Genomic DNA, 21,970 nt, shown 5'->3' with positions numbered 1-21,970 from the left:
ACAATCAGATTTATATGAAATAACCAGGTTCTTCCTAGCTTTGTAATGACATTGAATAGTGCCCGAGTTTTTATAAAAAACTAGGGATGCACCGATACCACTTTTTAAGGGTCGAGTACGAGTACCGATATTTTTTTCCTGGTACTCGCCGATACCGATACCGATGCCTGTTGTACTGGGGGGTTTTCTCGTTTTATGTGGCAATTTTCTAAGAACAACACAATGAGACTAATGAACAAATCAGCATCTTTATTTTCAACAACTTAAATAAACTTAAAAAAATAAATCATTCTTATTGTGCTTATCACAAATTTTCAAAGCCCAAATTTCACAGTGTCCAATAACCTCCAAAGGGCAAAACCAAGGACATAATGAATGTAATTTTTACCTGCCTGTCACAAAGTTGTCAAAGTTCTAAAGAAATCACAGACAACAAGACAATCAAATTTGTCATAAAGTGCCAAAGAAATCACAGAACAAATGTTTAACATAACACTGAGTAACAATGTAATCACAGCCGAAAGTGTAAAGTGAAATATTAGAGTGTACTATTAAATCTAGCAACACTATAACTGCAGGAAGAGTGCTCATAAGAATTAAGAAATATAAGCTAAGGATATACGTGAGGTATCGGTCTTTGGTATCGGGGTATTTTTACGAGTACGAGTACAAGTACATGAGCTTGGTATCGGGCCCGATACCGATACTGGTATCGGTATCGGTGCATCCCTATAAAAAACCCATCACTTCACTTCTCAATGCCTTTATTAACCCACTGGAGTCGTATGGATTACTTTTATGATGGATGGATGCGGTTTTTGGAGCTTCAAAAACATTGGTGCTATTCAATATCATTACAAAGTTGTGAAGAGACAGGATGGTATTTAATGTAATTCTGATTGTGTTCATAGCCTCTGCTGGACCTTTAAAGGCATAGCTCACCCAAAAATGAAAAGTATCCCATAATTGACCCTTAAGCCATCCTAGATGTATATGACTTTCTTTTATCAGCCAAACACAATCAGATTTATATTAAATAACCTGGTAAGAGACAGGATAGTATTTAATGTAACTCCTATTATGTTGGGCTGAAAGAATCATTTTCATTTTTGGGTGAACTATTCCTTTAACTTGATATTTTATTATAATTTTTAATTTTTTTAAAACTGTTATGATACTTATCATGCTTTTTAGAATTATTCCAGGACTTTTGCAAACATCACGGTGTCACATAAACCTGTAATCACACACCCATCTCTGTTTGAAATCCATTAGAGAACAAAAGCAGATGGTTAAACCATTCACTCAAGCAATGGAACATAAATCTCACAAATACTCCCTATCTATCTCGATCCCTATTGGAGACGGTGAGTTGAATAGTTTCCATGTTTGAAAATGCATTGTACAGCGCTTCCCAACACCTCAATAACTGTGCAATCTTGCAAATTGCATCCAAAATGATTCTCTATGGAGGCGTTTCTTCTTCCAAATCCATTCAATCAGCAAAGCCTTTAGCTTCTGTCTTTATAGAATACTAATGAAACTCAACTTGTTATCATATAAATAAGAAACACGATGGGGACGAATCATAGGTGTTTGTCTATACATCAGCACACCTAAACAATCCACTTGCAGGTGCAGACGTTAAAAACATGTTCTTTTGCTACATAATCACATTCAGTTACTGCGCAGACAGTGGTCTAGTGTTTTAGCTAGTGCAAGCTAATAAATATTTTGTTATGAAATGAAAAGTTCAGGAACTTGGTAAAATAATCATTGGCTTGCTGCAGAAAAGTGATTGATATCTCACGAAAATACATAAACCCATCATGTCTGTTCTCCCAAGGATAAACTCGTCTTGTAGTGCCTAGGAGAATTGATGGTTTTCAAGCTGCCTTACCCGCATAAATCCTGTCTGACATTCATAATTTATTATATAAAACCCCACAGTTACAATTACAGCCTGTATAATGCAGCTCTAAAAGTCTGCGTTTTTTTCCTCAAAGGTGTTGAAAAGAGGTAGATATTAACAGCCACAGATGTTGAGGAAAATATTTCAAAATCCCAGCTTCCCATACTTTAAAGAACTTAAACTCAAACTACCCATTTGAAAAAGTACTTAGATATTTACATTTACATTTATTCATTTAGCTGACGCTTTTATCCAAAGCGACTTACAGTTGCTAGATAAGTCAGAGGTCGCACACCTCTGGAGCAACTAGGGGTTAAGTGTCTTGCTCAGGGACACATTGGTGTCTCACAGTGGATTTGAACCCGGGTCTCTCACACCAAAGGCATGTGTCTTATCCACTGCGCCATCACCACCCCTATTACAAGATATATTACAAGATAGTAAAGAAACATTGCTGGCTACATTGAAACTATATTTAAGGGAGACGTATCCAAACCTGAATGACTTTCCCTCAGTGAGCTGTTGACCCGTGAACTGCTTCCACTGGAATGAGTCAGTGAGTTACAATCGAATTAATCTAAATGAATCAATTTGTCCATTAATCAGCAAGCTTATTTAAAAGAACGATTAATTCACTGATCGTGTTCCAACTATTACATCCCTTCAGAAGTTGAGTAAATGGTTACAGAATTGTATTTTACTATTCCTTTAAATATGTTGCAAAAATATATATATGTAAAAGGACTCAAATGAATATGTTGATTGTTAATGGATGTACATGATATTATTATTGAGCTACAGTTAAATATACACTACTGTTCAAAATTTTCGAGCCAGTACGTTTAAAAAAAATAAATTAATATTAGTATTCAGCAAGGATAGATTTAAGTAATTAAAAGTGACTAAAAACATTTAATGTTACAAAGGTTTCAAATAAATGTTGTTCTTTTGAACTTTCTATTAATCAAATAATCCTAAAAAAAATGTATGACTCAAACAATATCAAGCAGCACATCTGTTTTCAACATTACTAATAAGAAGAAATGTTTCTTGAGCAGTAAATCAGCATATTAGAATGATTTCTGAAGGATCATGTGACACTGAAGACCGGAGTAATGATGCTGAAAACTCAGCTTTGCATTACAGGAATACATACATTATGTTTTAAAATATATTAAAATAGAAAGCAGTTATTTTAAATTGTAATAATAATTCACAATATTACTGCTTTTACTGTATTTTTTATCAAATAAATGCAGCCTTAATTGGTGAGCAAGAAGAGATTTTTTTCCAAAAATATAAAAAAAACCTTTTGAACTGTAGTGTCGTTTTAGTTATTTCCGTCACTTTTAGTTATTTCCGTCACTACATCAGCTGATTTTCTTCTTGTTTTTGTTTTCCACCCCTCTGGTTATGCAGTTGATCTTCCCTGCTGCTCTGGCAGTTCCCTTCATATTTATAACTTTCACAATTTCAGCCCTCCACACGTAAACCAATAACAAATTCAGCGGGAGAAGCCCATGATTCAATTCCCTTTAATATTTTCTTATTACCCACACGGCTGGGGTGTCAGTGCTTCGAGAGGGGGCGGCGCTCATTCCCTGACCTGGTTTGATGAAGTCACAAAGGACAGTAGGTGGGGGAACCTCGGTTACTCAATGACACTGAGATGAAACCCGACCCTGAAAAGCATCATCGGCCGGCAGATTTAAATGACATCAGAGCATCGAGACACGGGGCAGAAAGCTCGACGGACGCGCTGGTCATTTTTCAAGGGCAGCGATGTGTGATGAGGAGAAGAGGTGTGAGGAATCGCAGTGCTAAGAACACAGGAGGGGAGGATGTAGAGTCTCTATCCTCAGGAGAACAAACCCTCACCTCAGATTTACTGTCATCTTCAACTATATAGTTCAGACTCATATAAGACTGCTTACCAAAGCACCAAACTGGTTGTGGAGAGTAAATAATGTACTAGCCAGTTTGAAAATAAAATCTTAAAGTCACTATTAAATCAAAATATTGCACAATTTATTATAAATGATTTATCTGTGCACATCATTATTTTTTACAATTCATGTGCCCTCATAATCTTTAATCAAAATAACTTTCTCTACTTCTTACAGCAACATCTCTTCTCTTCTCTTCTCTTCTCTTCTCTTCTCTTCTCTTCTCTTCTCTTCTCTTCTCTTCTCTTCTCTTCTCTTCTCTTCTCTTCTCTTCTCTTCTCTTCTCTTCTCTTCTCTTCTCTTCTCTTCTCGGATGACGTGTTTACTGGGATGAGGGTGGGGTAACCTGTCACTCACATGAGATCCACCAATAGAAAATCTCAACCATCCAATTAATTCCCCATGAACAAAATCAAGTCCCGCCTACATTTTTTCTTGTTCGAGAAGCCGTTTCACAACTAACAACTTCCGTTTCATGCCGACTTTAAGGAAAAAGCAGCTTTTCATATAAGCAGATAACAATCTTAGGCTGGTTTATGCTGTATTTTGTTATCCACCATTTATAGTGTGGCATCATACACTTTCATATTGGTTAAATCGGAGTTAAAAATGTAGGCTCAAGTTTTCAGTTTGGATCACAGCACCAAACGACACAGTGAGCCTTACAGTTCAGTGTTATTATTGTTAACTAAAACCCCAAACTAAAAATAAAATAAAATATAAGATAAAAAAAAGACTTAAACTTAAAAAAAAAACTTGTTTTGGCAACTAACTGAAATAAGTTTAAATAACAGTACTAAAAAACTGAAATCAAAAATGAGAGCTAAATAGAAATATAAAAAACATAAAAATGACAATTTTTTTTTACTAAAATTAAATGAAAACTGTAAAAAAATTGCTCATAATAGCCATTGAATTAGTTGAATAATTGAATTAGTTACAATAATAATAATAATTTTTTTAATATGGCACCAGGGAATCAAATCAAAATCATACTAACTGTCAGTGTAAGAAAAGCTTGTCACACAAAACCTTTTCCTCACTGGTAAATGTGGCATAAGCAAATAGTTATAAGCTTAGGGTGCTTATAACTAAATCACAAGTGTTTGTTTTTGTACAAGATCCCATGAAGATGCAGTGCAAATCTACAAAAGAAAACAGCGGAATAATTCCTTTGTCATATGGAAAACAATGTGTGATGGGTAATGTACAGTCATCTGGTCATTATCACAAAATAAACCCTAGAAGCTGATCTTGCTGACTGCATCCCGCTCATCACATGGCTACTTTGCAAACAAGTAATCAAATGCTCATGAATTATTAATGTTGAGTTAAAATGACTTCAATATGTGAGAGGAAAGAGACTGTGGAGTGATACGAGAGACATGCTTTGGAGGAAACCAAATATACAATCTAATAAAATATGCATTTAATGAAATAATGCAAAATTGAGTTTCATCCTCTCTTTAGGTCGCTGTAAAACGATGAGTGTGTGAAGTGCTGTAATTTGATCTTCTTAGAGACCTTTCGGAGGACTCGTGCACCATACAATTTAATCTGGTCACTTTGCAACAGTCAGCCCTTCAACGCAAACATTTCATCATCGCTTTTTGGAGTGCCACAAAAACAAGCCACACATATTTACACAATTAAATTAGCACGTCCGTCTTCGAGAGGCAATTACTTTGGGAATGGTAACGTCTGGCAAAATTGTTGCCTAATCATAGAAGATGCATCACGACTCGCATCAGACGCTGACCTTCACATTCGGCTTCCGCGACTTAAAATTAATCACAAAAGAGTGTGTTCAAAGAAAATTGCTATCTTGTGGCACATGCAATTATTGTGTTGCATAACCATTATCAGAGTGACCTTATACAACACGGCAAAATGCTGCTCTTGTGGGCTTTTATTGGAGGTGTGAAAAGCTCGCCGGAGCCACTGTGTAATTGTATGTATGCTTATACAACGTCCCACTTACACACTGGACCAAAGAGTGTATATGAGGAAAGCACAAACCTTTGGCAATTTCGCAAAATTACATTGTGCTTTTTGTCGTCTAACCCCTGTGATTGGTCCTATTAGAGGAATAGCAAATAATGACAGAAATGTACTGAGAAATGATACTATTAGAGGGTATCTGGGCCGTGCGGTTTAGAGTTATCTTGGCTGTCTGAGGAAGAGGGATTGGAGTTTGGCTTTGAATTGTCTGGTCGTGTGATTGGCCATCAGACCTGGTCCAGCTGTCTCTTTAGTTGCAATGTGTGTAATGTGGGTTCAAGCCGAGATTGTGCTGCCCAAAGGCTTCAGGAATATCATGATCATGATCATCATCTTTGTTCTGCAATGAGCTGGAAACAAGAACATTGGATTTGCCACAGCGCCTGTACATTGTCTTTTCCAATCATCCTATGCAGTATTATCCAGTGTTGGTGAAAGGTTGTATCAGTGATTTCTGGCCCAAAAATAAATGTCTAATCTTTCCTAACGATCCGCTAGCTGCCCGCCCCATAAGCATGCCGTCCAAAAAACGCGTCTCTGTAGGCAGCCTAGGCTCTGAGATCTGCACACAAAAACAAATGGGTACAACCACCACTCAAAACCAAAATAAACAGTGTTCCAACCAATCACTGACAGGGGCGGGTGTTGCTCCGATTTCGCGTCCAGCCGTACACGAGCGCAAAACCACACAACACCCGCCCGTGGTGGTTGTACTCATTTGTTTTTGTGTGCAGATCTCAGAGCCTAGGCTGCCTACAGAGACGCGGTTTTTGGACGGTATATGCTTATGGGGCGGGCAGCTAGCGGATCGTTAGGAAAGATTAGACATTTATTTTTGGGCCTGAAATCACTGATACAACCTTTAAGCAAAAGTTTGGAATCTGTAGGATATCTACATGCTCTACATAAGTATCTTATGCTTACCCGGGATGCATTTATTGGATAAAAAGTATAATAAAAACAGCAATATTGTGAAAAATCATTACAATTTAAAATAACTGTTTTCTATTTAAATATTTTTAAAAATGTAGCCTAATTTATTCCTGTGATGCAAAGCTGAATTTTCATTTCTCGTTATAATCAATGATGAAGAGAGCTGTTTTGTGTGTGTGTGTGTGTGTGTGTGTGTGTGTGTGTGTGTGTGTGTGTGTGTGTGTGTGTGTGTGTGTGTGTGTGTGTGTGTGTGTGTGTAAAATGTCACAAAAAAATTTCAGGATTCTTTGAAAAAAAGCATTTATTCAGAGATATAAATCTTTTGAGACATTAAATGTCTTTACGATCACTTTTAATCAATTTAACGTGCCACACACACACACACACACACACACACACACACACACACACACACACACACACACACACACACACACACACACACACACACACACACACACACACACACACACACACACACACACACACACACACACACACACACACACACACACACACACACACAGTAACAGCTGTATTTCGATAATATCTCTTGTTATTTTGTGTTCCTTAGGGAAAATATTTTGAGTGACAACATTTTTTTATTGTCCAACTGAGCCGTGGTGCATGCTGGGAGTTGGAGCTCCATCCCCAGGTCTGTGGATACATGATGAAATTTAGTTAGTTCAGTATAACTATATCAAGTACTGTGAAGCAACGAGTGCCACAGCTCGCTTCGGAGGGGAAGGGGAAGGGAAAACATGGGGTCCGTGAGGATGGAAAAAAAAGGGTAACACTTTATTTCGATAGTCCACTTTAGACATTCTACTAACTATAAGTAACTTTGCTGCTACATGTCAACTAACTGTCATTAGAGTCTTAGTAGACTGTCTGCTTAATTTTTGCTAACACTTTATTTTGTTGGTCCTCCAAAAGATATTCTACTGACCATAAGTAACTTGGCAACTACAAGTCAAACTATTCTCCTAACCCGAACCCTAACACCTAACCATAAACTAACAGTCTACTGACAGTCTACTACACTCTTCTAATACTCTAATGAGAGTTAGTTGACATGTAGCTGCAAAGTTACTTATAGTTAGTAGATGTCTAAAGTGGACTATCGAAATAAAGTGTAACCAAAAAAAGTGATGGCTTACTCGTGCAGGGTGTAATTTATTTACAGTGCCAATAAGAAAGACAGTCCACAATGAAGTATATATCCAGGTGCACAAAAAAACTTAAAAAATACCAAAAAATATATATAAAAAAATAAAGATGAAAACTCTCCAAAACGTATCCACAGTACACAAAAGGTTTGCTTGAGGCACATCAGTTGAACACAGACTCCGCCTTCTTTGCCAAACACCCATTGACAGGTAAATATATATTTAAGTTCTTAAACGTTACATTATACACAAAAACTTTCATCAATCAACATTAAACAATAGTTCTCACTGGTAATTATCAAATAAATATATTCATCACTATTAACAACACATAATTAACATAATCTCCACCGTCCCCCCAATCACAAGACAATGGCCCAGTCCCAATTCGCCTAGTTATACTTCGACCTAAAAGTATGTACTCTTTTTGTGAAGAAAAAGTACATACTTTTGAGTGTGTAGCAAAAGAGTAGGCAAGCTTTGGGACATACTATCACGTCATCTCACGGACAGATCTGTCGTGTGTTCCTGTCACCGTAAACTGCCCTGTTAATCATCTTGTCGCAGTTAAAATCCGCCATTCAATCAAATTTTATTTCCTACCGTTTCGGAGAGCACATTCATCTGTCTTTCATGCGGAGACTCTCCTCATTTGTTTGCAATTTGAATATAATGATGCATTTAAAAGGTAATAGCTAAACGTATCTTTACAAAAGTTCACAATGCTGCTACAGATTCAATATAATGTAGACAACCTTTTTGTCAGGTTAGATACTGATAATTAATCACTCAAACCCCTTTATCTAAACCTCTCTACATAACCGGCGGACTCGCCTCCTCCATGTCTGTAGTTTTTTAACACTTTTCACTCGTGTTTGTAGTTCTAACCGAATCCTCGTCCAACGCGCGATGGGTTGTGGGCAATATTAGCCGTTAGAGTGTGCATCGATCTGCATTTAGGATTCCGACCGGAAATAGTAGACCATCCGGGTATCTTTGGAACATTCATTTCAACATACTACGATTTGGGCGGTACTAATTCTATTTTCGAATACTATTTAGGATGGATTGTATGCGAATTGGGACTGGGCCAATGGTTTCACCGGCTTTGGCGGCACTGCGCCAGCGCGAACCCAACTATTACGTTATAATGCGCTATTCGTCTGCTCTGTTTTGCCGACGCAGCGTTTGCCCATTAAAGTCCGACTACTACTTCCATACAACAACCAAACGAACGAAGACATGCGAACAAAACACAATACGCGGACATAGTGTGAGAGTGTGTGTGTGTGTGTGTGAGTGTGTGTGTGAGAGTGAGTGTCTATGAGTGAGTGAAATGATCGGGTATGCGACTTGACTGAAGGGAAATGTGGTGAGGAGAAATGTCTGTGAGCCATCGGACCGGCGTGTGCACCCGCGTTGCCGATGGCGAAAACAACAGGTGAGGTAGGGGAAATAAGAGTGAATGGGGTATGTATGCAAGTGTGTTTGTGTGTGCGTGCCAGTGCTGCTCCCTCAGTGGTGACTATCTGACAGATTTGTAACAAGTAACGTTACATAAAACTCGCAATGATCTGCATCTACTCAAAGAGCTTTTACTTTATTGTTGCTTCTTGTAAGTTGTTACTTACTCTAAGATCACCCAACACAACAGCATTTCCTTTGTCCAGCTCTGTACTGTGGTTTGTGAGTAATTTCCAACCCCCCCACCCAACACCACCCACTCAACTCACCCCCCCCCCCCCCACCCACTCCCCCACTCTCTCTCTCTCTCTCTCTCTCTGTGTCTCTGTCTCTACTTCGTCCCTTGTGGTCTCTCCATTCCCACCCAGCCCCAGTCTGCCACTCTCAGGAATCAATGGCGTCTGACTTCCTGAATTATTCCTGAATCTCTGCTCTCCATTTCTAAATCCGCTGACCTCTACTTGTATCAGAATCTGGCACCATCTGCAAGGCCCGCAGCCCTCAGTCCTCTCAGTCCTCCCTCCGAGCGTCTCCAAACAGCCCTGACTCTGTGCCAAGATCTTCCGCCAATACCAGAGCGGACAGACCGGGGCAGATCTGTCTCTCTGACCGCTTTCCCAGCTTTCAAGGTCGGAGAGAGGAAAAAATCTCTGTACTTCAACCAAATTGCTTGCAATCTTGTGCCACTCGGCGTAATGTTGCCATTATTTGCCAAATGGGTAACCTTTACAGATTAAATGTGGAATTCCCAGTGGATGTGTGATTCCGTGTTGCGAGCCCAGATTTAGAATGGAATTTGAAATGATTTACATTAAGGGATTGGCAGAGGGAGGATTCCAAATTGTCTTACAAATGGCTTGAACAGTTTGTCATTCATTAAGGCCAACTAATGAATTCTACTTTGTCATGGTCTTAACTGTGATTCCTAAAATGCATTTCCACATTGCTTTTTCCAACTTTTGGATGTAACTCTTCCCACATTCTTCTCCTGATATGAATGATGCTTAAATCATAAGCTAGAATATTAAAAGTAAGCAAGTGCTGAGAAGCCACTATGAACGTAACAACTAGAACTACATTTCCTTGCGAAAATGTATAAATGTAACTGTTGTTATGATTTTGGTTACTGTACTAAATGACAGCTGATCTGATCATACTAACTTGATTCTCACTGGGGCATTTACTCCATTAACTCAGCCTGCAGGTTTGTGTTAATGTCACGGCCATTAGTTAATCTTGCTGGATAAGGTTGCAGTGACTGCCAACCGGCCCTGCACTTGTCTAATAACATCATGTCAAGTCATTAAAACAAGTTATACAAAATACAAATGCAGAATATGAATTAAAAAAATACATATATTTAGATAATAATTAGCCATTAAAAGGAGGTTCAATTATTTGATAAAAAAAACGTAAAAAGGTGCAATATTTTTACAATTTAAAATAACTTTTATATTTGAATATAGATTAAATAAAATATATTCCTTTGATGGCAAAGTTTACTTTTTATCATCATTACTCAACTCTTAAGATCCTAGTTAGATCATCATTCTAATATGCTGATTTGCTGCTCAAGAAACATTTCTGATTATTATCAATGCTGAAACAGTTGTGCTGCTCAATATTTAAATGGAAACTGATGCTTTTAAGCAGGATTCTCTGATGAATACATTGTTCAAAAGAAAAAACTTTACTGGAAATAGAAATCTGTTTGTTACATTATAAATGTCTTTCACTTTTAACCCCATACTCTTGAATGCTAGGGTATATACTTTATGTATATATGACATATAGACATAAACATCATTACATTCACATTTTTATTAAATTTTAAGGGAAGCTGATCTTCACAGTCAACACTCAGATGTATACTTGCTCACATATGCATTGACATATTGTCATCTTGTTAAAGGTTCATTCAACTTTAATTATTTAGTATATTTTTCATCATCTGTTTGAGCCTGTAATCTATAATTAAAGCAAGACAGTTCAATCAAACACAAATCCACATGTGATTTTCCATGAGATCAAAGCATTATTTTCTTGATTTTCGCTGCCTCCCCGACGGATCACGCAGTAGGACAGTCCAATCTTCTGACAACCTTGGGTGTGTTTTACTCTTGAGTGATACCGTTGGCAGCAGCTCTCCATAGGTTCCTCACATATACCACAGGTGTGAAAAAATAATGTTTATATACAGTGTTAATAATTCATCAGTGCTGACCTGCCTCGCAGTGGCCTTGCTGTGAGAGGGGGATTAATAATTTGTTGATGTGAGAGAAAAACCCCGCTGGCGGACAGAACTGACTGACGCTATGAAGTGATCTCTGCGACAGACAGACTGGAGTACTGGACCACTAAACCTTCTAGAGATGATGGAGGGACCACCATTACAGCAGCGTGGCTGAAGTGCTGCATTTTTAACCTTTTGTAGTGTCTCAAACCAGCTCAGAAACCCTTGGAATAAGATTGTCTATTTTTTCAGTAAACAAAATTTGTCAAGTCTAACAGGGAAGTAGCTACGTGAGTTTGAGCCTGGCCTACATCATTTCCTGTTTTACAAAGGTACAAACTCTGCTGATTTAGGAACATCCTCCACTAAAGGTAACACCCTTTTACTAATTCAACCAGCCAACAAACAAGCTTTTAAGTCTTTTAAGTCACATCACTCGGTTGGTTTATAAACTCATTTAAATCAAAAGTTCCCATAATAAATTGATGAGCAGAAAAAAAACTATATAATAGAACAAGTCTAAACCTACCTACCCATAAACTAACTAAGACCACTCTAGTCTTCAGAGGGTACTAATTGAGAGGCAACCCTCCCTCCGGAATACCTCCAAAAACAAACTAAAATAATAAAGAAACCAATAAATCAGTAAACCGTAGTGAGAATGGCGCTAGACACGGCTCCCCTGGTTTACTCTACCTACCCGGAGATCGTTTAGTACCACCATTATTATTATCTGCTCAACAAAACTAAATTAATCAGAGTAATCCCGGACGAGCCCCCAATTTATGTTACGAACCTATGTTTAAATTTGGTATAAAGGGAAACATAACATAAAGAAGGACACGTGAACCAAAATACAATGGTCAATAATTTATTTAAATAACAAAACTAACCGTTAGAAAAAGGAAACGCGTATCATAAGAAAAAGATTTCTAAGATAACACAATATAAAAAGATAAACAATAATAGGACAACTCCAAAGTACCAAAGCAACAAATTATTAACAAAACCACAATTAAGAAAAACCCAAAGAAGACAAGTCATTATTCACTGAAATTTGTGGTTGAATACATTTTTATTGTACTTTTTTGTCCTTTCAATAGCTTTTGGTAGCCACTGCTCCCAATTTTCTTTTTTAGGTGTTCAAGCACAAAGTGCTGAAAACCTATTGTAATTGCAATTTGAAAAAAAAAAAATCCTCTAAAACGCATCGTGCAGTCCAAACCGTAAGGCCCAGAGACTTGAAACTCGGCCAGATGGTAGGCCACACGTTTGGGGACAACCTATCAGAGTATGACCCCGATTGGCCCATAGGTGGCGCTACAGCAACCAAAAGTACTAAATTGCTCATAACTCATCGACCGTTGACACCACTTTTTACACCACTGTGATTCTTGGCTCAAGACGGACAAGATGTATATCCGTATATTCCGTATGTATATCTATACGAAAACTCAGAACTTCACAAAAATTGGTGAGCAAATGTGACAGAACATCCTTAAAAAGCATGCCAAATTTTATGGAGATCGGACCATAGGTGGCGCTATAACTGTTAAAAAGCTTTTAAACAATGTTTTTTCCTATGGTAAATTGGCTGTATTCTCTGTAAATTGTCTATTCCATCTATGATCATTTAATGTTCATATCAGAATGTTCAAAACCAGTGCAGTACAATACTCTGGACTCTCTAGATCAATAATTATCAGAAAAAGTTGAAAAGTTGAACTACTGCATTTGGATGACTTTAATAGGGTCACTTCAAAATGTGGCCTTGACCAAGTGTCCCCGAAAGCCTATATCTCTTCAATGAATGCTCAGATATTCTTAAAAACAAGTCAGAACATGTGCCATATGACTCCAAACAATCATGAAAAATTTCAGACAGGTCGGACAAAATTTGCCTCTATAACAGTTAAAAAGGAGAAAATGAAATGAATATAATGGCATATTAAGCCAATAAGTAGTATTTTACTGCCCCATGCTGTTTAAAATATGAATTATACTTGAGTAGTGTGACAAAATTACTATTTAGACTTTATAAAATTACTATTTTAACATTTACAATCACATTAAGTCAAATTTCATCTATTGAAGTATCACTATTGACAATTGTCACATTGACAAATGTGAATCCTGAATGAGACAGTTCAAATGTCTGTATCAACAGAATGTGTGTGTAGTCCTATGTTTCTGAATAAATTCTGAATAATCTGATTAATAGTTTGCAAAGACATGGATGAAATACCATTCAAATATATTTTCATAATGATTGTGTGTGTGTGTGTGTGTGTGTGTGTGCGCGTGTGTGTGTGTGTGTGTGTGTGTGTGTGTGTGTGTGTGTGTGTGTGTGTGTGTGTGTGTGTGTGTGTGTGTAAGCTTGCATAAAGGAGTTAAAATGGAAAAACTGGTTTGCTTTAGTGCAGAATACTGGTGAAAATCAAGCCTGTCAAAATGAAAGTGGCCAGCAGAGGGCAGTAGAAGACCACTTATTGGCTCATTCTACTTATTAATGAAGTCTTTTAACAGGTGCATTCATATTTAGACACTATAAAATCACTTGTATAACAATTACTATTATAACACAATCATATTTTGTCAGAGTTTATCACTTCATTTGTACTGACACTTCACATCAATGCTAGCAATGTGGTAAATCATGATAAACTATGGTAAATCATGCTACAATCACGGTACTCTATGGCAGTGTTGGGAATCCTAATCAAACACACCTGATTCAACTCATCAGCTCATAATCACATAGGTTACTGAGCTGATGAGTTGAATCAGGTGTGATTGATTAGAGAGACAGAGAAAACGAGTCCTTCAGGACAGGTTTGGGAACCACTGCTCTATGGTAAATCATCCTAGAACGTAGTAAATCATGCTAGATTCATGGTAAATCATGCTAGATTCATGGGAAATCATACTGGAACATGGTAAATCATGAAAAATCACTCTACAATGTGGTATATCATGGTAAATCATGCTAAAACATGGTCTATTCCATCTATGATGTCAGTGGTTAAATGTTTGCTACATAAAACGTAATGTTTTTTTATGCTTGTGTGGTTAAAAATCTTAAATGCCTTAACTGCTTGAACACCACTAAATGCTGCTTGCAGCTTTAATTTTTTTTGTAAATATAAGTCTGTTTCATTTTTTTGGGTGAACTATTACTTTAAAGCAGTGTTTCCCAAACCTGTCCTGAAGCACCCCCAACACCTCATGTTTTCTTTGTCTCCATAATCAAACACACCTGATTCAACTCATCAGCTCATTATCACATGGGTTAATGAGCTGATGAGTTAAATCAGTTGTATTTCATTAGGGAGACAAAGAAAACATACAGCGTCGGGGGTGCTTCAGGACAGGTTTGGGAAACACTGCTTTAAAGCAACAACAAGGAACTTTTCCACTGCGGTCGCCCTACAGGTTGGAAGCGGAATTGTCCATTACTGCTGTCGTAAATAATTTAGCCTACCGCAACCTACTTGTCGCACGCGCACGCTCGCTGTTTATCCAGCACTGGCTTTGGAATCAACAATGGCCACAGACAAGGTAGAGTATGATGCATGATTTTATGAAAGACATCAAAAACAAAGAAAAACTATGTGTGCCGTAAAGCAGTCAAATTTTGTAGTTCTTTTTGGTTACTACCCGAAACCCAAAGTTACATAGTGCCAGTAAAAGCGATACAAACCACGTCAGGCTATGGCAGACGTGTCATTTAACCTATTGTAAGTCGATGTACCATCACAAGGGTCTTGGAAATATATTATGAAGGTTGAAAAAGTACATAGTGTTACTTTAATTTGAATCAAGATGTGCTTGTTTGTCTTGGTGCAGTAGCACTAACATCTTTTTTTTTTCAAAGAAGAATCTTTTACCTTTTCGTTTGAAGCTTTTCCAGCTCATGAAGGAGCATAATTGCTGTGTTGTGTGTGAAATGGCAAGAAGAGTTATAATGGTTAGTCCTCAATATAGTGAACGCTTCACCTAAACCCACACAAGAGGCTAAAAACACAGTGATGAATATTCAAGAATGACATCTCTCTAGTGTGGCTGGAAACATATTTGGTACAGTCAAAATTAGATTTTCAAGAAAAACAGCCCCTACTTATTATGGTGGAAAATTACTTTGGTTTGAAAATGACCCATACAGTATATCATATATTAGCTAGTGCTAATCATTCGAGTACAGTGGCTTTGTGTACATGCAGGTCATGAAGGATGACTTTAGGTAACAGGGTTGGGAACGCTACAGGTACTTTGAAACTATAGTTTGTTACAGTTTACTAAAAGGTTACCTGTTGTGGTGAAAAGGTGAGCTTTTGGTTAGGTCTTGTGATGTCCAGTTCATGAATGGACTGTTCTTTTGAACCGCTTCATTTTAGTGAACTGATTGAACGTAGTTCAGCAAATTTGTCTGAACTAATTCACAACTCAAGATAGTACAGATCTACAAGGGATATGATCAAAACTCACTTTTGGATGTGCCTGACAGTTACTCCAACATGAAATGCGCCAATATCTCAGAGTATGTGATGTTATGACTGTCTGCTTAATATCTGCTAACTCTTTATTGTGATGATCCTCCAACAGCAGCCATCGGATGCAGAGAAGAAAAAAGGGGTGATTAGTCCTCTATTGCAACTTCCACGATGACTTAATGAAATGACTTCTAGCGTTAAGAAAGAGATTCTGACGTAATTGTCGTGCCCATGCATTTTATACTGCCCGCGAACCTGTCAGTATTTGCATGCTTCGCGTCAATTGGCCAGTTGTCCCCAGCTGGCGTTAGCCAATAAGATTTCAGAAAGTGGAGAAGGGAAGAGTTCCCAAATACGTCACAGCTGACGAAATGTTGAGTTACCGCCTTGAAAGGGAACATGTAATACGCATTCGCATGATGTCACCGTTTCCACAAATTTGTGTTTTATTAGTTTATACAAAGACAATAGAGGTATCGTTTACAAAAACCTGCACTTTGAAACCCGTTTTCCACACTGCTCTTGCTAGGGAAACCGATTTGCAAACTATTCATAAATTTGTCTCTAAAGCTTTTCAGTAAGATGTAATTTAAATAGATAACGGCACAACAACTTCTTTCTGTAGTTTTAACTTCTGTTTTCTATCAGATATCCTCTGCTTATATGACATCAAAGGTTATTTCTGTACTTGGTAGTCTGGAGCGGATCTCAAAAAACTCGTCTGTCTTTATACGAGTCTCTGCTGCAGTCTGGGTCTTGACTACTTAAAGAAGCACCTTCACCCTTCAGAGTTCTCATTGTCTTTGATGTCGGTCCTGTTCATGAGGGCAGAGGAGATGAACACAGTCTACTGAGCGCACGGCCCATGCAATGGCCTTTTGTCTATCATAACTATCAAAAGTTTGTAGTTTCTTTACAAAGGGACATCGCCAGCTACTGGCCTGGCAGCATAGTACAATGTTTTTGTCGGTTTCACAGATTTATGAGAATGGGGATCATTTTGACAACACTGTCGTCTGTACAAGAAAAACACACAAGAAAAGGTTTTCCATTTTTAGTACATCATTCTCGTGTAAATGGACCCTAAATGTAAACAATTATTTTGTGTTTTATATGGCATCCGGTTCATGCAATGCATTGGAAATGAAAGGTCAAGTCGAGTGCCTTGCATTATGGGATAACAGCATCCCACCTATTTTAAACGAAATGATAAAACAAAAAATAAAATAACCCTGACATTTTCAGACACAGATGGCACTGTTTCCTCAGAATGACCCCATAACAGTTTTGTTTCCTCAGTGTCTGTAGGATTGTAAAGTGTTGCAGATGTTCAGATGTCATTACTGGGAACTGCGGGATAGTAAACGAGAAACAGAACTTCAGCGCTTGAGAAAAGTTGCTGTTCAACATTTTGGTCCCTTTATTAATGCTGTCACAATTCCAAACAACAGAACCACCATGGTCATGAAATTACCAGCTCTACATACCACTTTGCTAGACAAATAAATGATAAATAATCATCGAAGAAAATAATGCAAAATACACATAGTGAAGCCAAACAAAAAGCAGGCAGTGAATTCATTAAAATTCAAAAGGATTTAAAAAAAAAGTCACAGTCCAAAAAAAAAAAAAGTGCCGTAACCTTTGTTTTCAGTGAAACATTCATATATTCTTCTGCAAAATACGTCTCAGCAGTTCAGAAACAAATATCACAGTCAAGTCACAGTTTTCGTGCAAAACTCTTGGATTTACAGTTAAATTCACTTGCTTTTTATCACACTGAAAACATGTAGATGCAGAGTTTCGGAAAGCTTGAGGAGTTTGAAAAGCCTCTCGACCAAATTCTGGTTTAGAAAAATGTATTCAGTTGCCAGCTGTTTATTAGTCAAAATGTAGCTACACAATGTTCCCGATATGCATATTGTCTATGGTTTGGTGGCAGTCCTTCAGTTTAATGTGAGAGTATGGCACTTCAAATCAAACGATGCAACAGGCTTTACAAATACTGTAGATACAAATATACTTTGGGGGTAAATCTCACAAAAAAAGTTCCAGGACATATAAAAAAAAAAACAAAAAAAAAAGGTTCATGATTTAATTAAAATTCTGTTTTTTCATAAAGTATTTTTTAAAAATCTTTATTTTATTTATTTTTTTGACTATGGGATTATTTTTTTTTAATTAATGGTCTTAAAATAGCCTCTATTGATGCTAAATATAATTTCTTATTATACAGTAGTACTGCATATCATTATTTGTGAGATTCACCCTTGGAGGTAACAGACATATAAAGTGCAAATGACAAACAGAAAATACTTTAGATACATTTTTAATCTTTAACATTCACTGCCTACTAGAAACCAAAATGGCAACATCTATTTCTAGAAAGTACAAACACTAAAAGAAAAGACAGAAACAGCAATAGAGCAAATATTACCCAAAACTTTCAACTTTCGAAAATCTTTATGCTGGTCTGTAGGCGAGCGGCATACGTGTATGAGAAAGCAGGCAGAGTGAAAACGCACCGAAGGGAGGAACCACAAAAATCATCAGAATAACAAAAATATCCATCCTCACACTTCTCTGCAAATCCGCTTAAGCTTTGTTTTGAATTTTTTTTTTCTTTAAATCTGTACAGAGCTCAGGGAAAGTCTATTTGGTTGATCCCAGCTGGCATGTAGAAAGAAGCTTTTTTTCACCGTTGTTCTTTACATTGATGGGTAACATTCAAGGCGCATAGCTAAAAAGGAAAAGAACTGTACAAGATCACTTCACGGTCCAGAATACACGCTCTGATGCTGGACATTGACAGGAGAAGAAAGAAATGGCAAATAATGTTTTGTTTTATTTATACAGTATTTTACAGTGAAGGGTTGAACTTTAGTTCCCTGTTCTCATCTCAGAAGCTCAGAGGAAAGCCTGAACGATGAGTTTGTGATGAGATGAGATGTCATTCTGAAGGAGAAGAGAAGATTGCTTTGCTTGTTTTTCCCTCTTCTTCACCTTTCATACGTTCAGAAGGCGTTCAAGCTTTCCAGAGCCACCTCGTAACAGAATTTGTACTGCTCCTAAACAAATACAGAAGCGATTGCAACATGTCATTAGCAGTTCAAAGGCAGAGAAAAGGACATTTTCCCTTCAGCCCCTGCATTAATAGTGCAGTATGATCAATATACGGTCACGTTTATTAGAGGAAAAACATCTGCTTATAATGGAGAAACAGGGTCAGTTGATACCTAGTTGATACATTTTATTTGTGCACACTGTAATAGGAATGTCACTCTAGCCAATGGCTTGTCTAGATTTTTTTTTTAAATGATTTTTTATTTTTTTGAAAGCACGAATGCAATTATTTGTATAGAGACAATACCTTTTACATTTTACATTTTCAATACCTCCCCAACCAACTCGGAACAAACTGCCTTAGAAGAAATGAATTAGGTAAAATTAAAAATAAATACTAAAAACAATAATTAAAAATAAATAAGTAATTAAAATAATTAAGAATCTAATAAAGTCAATTCAAAATGAATGAATTCCGTTTTCTTATTTTTTTAAGAGGTTGCATTCACAAATAGCTGCCAACATATTTTTAAGTGAGTATAAATAACATTAAAATCACAAAATATATTACCATGAATTTATTCAGATAAAAGATTAATTTCTTTTCTGGGCCCGGAAATCTCAGTTTTAAAATTCTCTCCTATTTCCAGGTTTTCCATGGCCATGGGTCACCTAATCTGTCATAGCCAGACCTTTCATTGGCCTAGGATCGCCCAGAGGCTGTTTGACTGACATGTAATGAAACCAATCACAGTTTGTTTTGTTACGCATCATGTTTAGGGGGTTGAAAATGATATTGTAGTTTGTCCCTACAATAATAGACCAGTGTGTACAATTCTTCGTATTTTAAAGAGTCTATGCAGCGAACATTACATACTTCACACTTTTGAAAATCCAGTGTTTAGTTGATCCTGATAAGCGCTCATTGGGTGCGTTCCACTTCACTTTTAGACATATACTCGCCAACTTCCCTAACTACTTCCCCTCGGGGGAATCCCTGCCACCATTTTGAAGCGAGTTCCACTTTGTCAAGTGGGCGAGGGAAGTTTATGTGAATAAGCCCTTGTCCCCTTGATTTACACTTCAATTATTTTGAGAATTACTTGCATAATAGTTTATAATACATTATGTTGAGATTTAATCGCATAACACTTGTAGCTACCTTATGTTCAAAGTCAAAGTTTATCGACCTTATTCCTACGCCCCATGACCTTTTGCACGAATTATGGATGTACCTTCCGTCAAGCTGTAAACAATCCGTGAAAAGGCTCGCTCTATGAGCGCAATACGTTAAAAAAAATGATTATCACAATGAGATAACATTAATCTACACACCCTTCAACCATCAAACATTAAAAGGAAATTTAAAAGTGTAAAAGCATCAACAAGGTACTTTCAACAGACCATGAATAACCCCAAAAGCGTGATTCTTTCCACAGCAATAACGGACGGGTTAATAATCACTGTAGTAATATCGGTATTATGTAACATATGTTGCCGTAATTTTCATTAACTTAAGCATTACGTGCTACTATTTCAAAGTGATTTCCGTCATTTTGACAGATTATAAATGTACCTGTTAAAAAACAAACCTGGAAAGAGACTTAAATCTTCTATTTAAAAAGAAAACCGAGAGATTCTTTGTGCATTCCAGTGATTTATTAATGGAATATATTGCAAATTAAATTCAGGAGAACAGACCACAAATGTGCAGTATATGTTGCAATATATATACTTTTGCAGTGGATTGCAAAGGAACAAAAAAAGAATAATAATGAGGAAAAGTAAGCAGCGAATGAAAAGATAGATATTAGCCATAGATATTCTTGTTATAACACGTCACGTTAAAATACGAAGTGTACCGTTATTCTCATGATGTCTGAAAATAAATCATGAAGGAAAATTGACAGCTCATCCAGTCAAACTGAAGGATAAGCTTTATTTGTAGGGCAACCTTATGATTTGAAATGATTCGTTTCAGCCTTCTTGAACGGAAGTTCCCCAAACTGGAAGCATCACCCATAATTCAAAACGCAGTAAACCCGTCAGGAATAAGGTGGATACGATTGATATTTTTTTCCGTTATTTAATTTTTCTCCAACAGCTCACCTATAGGATTTTATATATTTTCTCCAACGACTTGTATGCATATAAAATGGTGCATAAAAAATGTCATGCAACACGCACACATCTCCCGGAAATCCTGTAGAATTCAACCAATCAAATGACGACTTCAAAACTCCTGAAGTGTTTCCAGTTAAGTGTGCCAAATGCATTAGATGTTCATCCAGCAGTCCATGGCCAAGACGTCTGGGTAATATTTTCTTCAAGGATCATATCAGATGCACAGCTGTGGAATCGTTCAGTTTTCTCCAGCTGAGCGAGATGTTTCAAGAGCAATCAGTGAAAAAGGTACAGGACAGATGTCTAAATATGCCTGAAATGGCTTTCAATTGGATACAAGATGGTTTTTTTTTAGAACTGCAGAAAGTGCAGCTGTCTATCTCAGGGGTTTGAGGTGAACCAATAATTACTCTCTTTTTCTTTCTCAGAGCGATGAAGATCAGCAGACAAGAAAATAGCATTAAAAAAATAAAACCTTCCCACTAGAGGAGACTTGTGATTGGAACTAGTGTAGAAGAAGCTAACTATTACAAATGACTAACAAAGAAGATACTTATGTTAATGCCTGTAACATAACCAACGTTTTCCCCCAAAAGTCCATTTATTATGTCCAGCCACATAATACTAAATATAAA

The 21,970-nt window shown here is 37.1% G+C and overlaps 1 protein-coding gene across 7 annotated transcripts in view; it reads right to left on the bottom strand.

The window, feature by feature from the left end:
• Window positions 1-17,544: 17,544 nt before the first annotated feature.
• The window catches only part of ptprt (protein tyrosine phosphatase receptor type T), a 316,287-nt gene continuing 311,861 nt past the window's right edge, over window positions 17,545-21,970 (bottom strand). For all 7 annotated transcript variants that reach the window (XM_077197876.1, XM_077197874.1, XM_077197875.1 and 4 more), the window contains one exon: window positions 17,545-19,216. In XM_077197876.1, the coding sequence (XP_077053991.1) occupies window positions 19,163-19,216 (54 nt within the window). In that variant the 3' untranslated portion in view covers window positions 17,545-19,162. The remainder of the gene's footprint in view (window positions 19,217-21,970) is intronic.

This window comes from Siphateles boraxobius, unplaced genomic scaffold (assembly GCF_051911475.1).
Source record: "Siphateles boraxobius isolate OS27281-9 unplaced genomic scaffold, OSU_SipBor_1 41, whole genome shotgun sequence".
In the NCBI taxonomy this organism is placed as follows: Eukaryota; Metazoa; Chordata; class Actinopteri; order Cypriniformes; family Leuciscidae; genus Siphateles; species Siphateles boraxobius.
The sequence above is the reverse complement of the archived record's forward strand: the minus strand, read 5'-3'. Positions and strand labels throughout refer to the sequence as shown.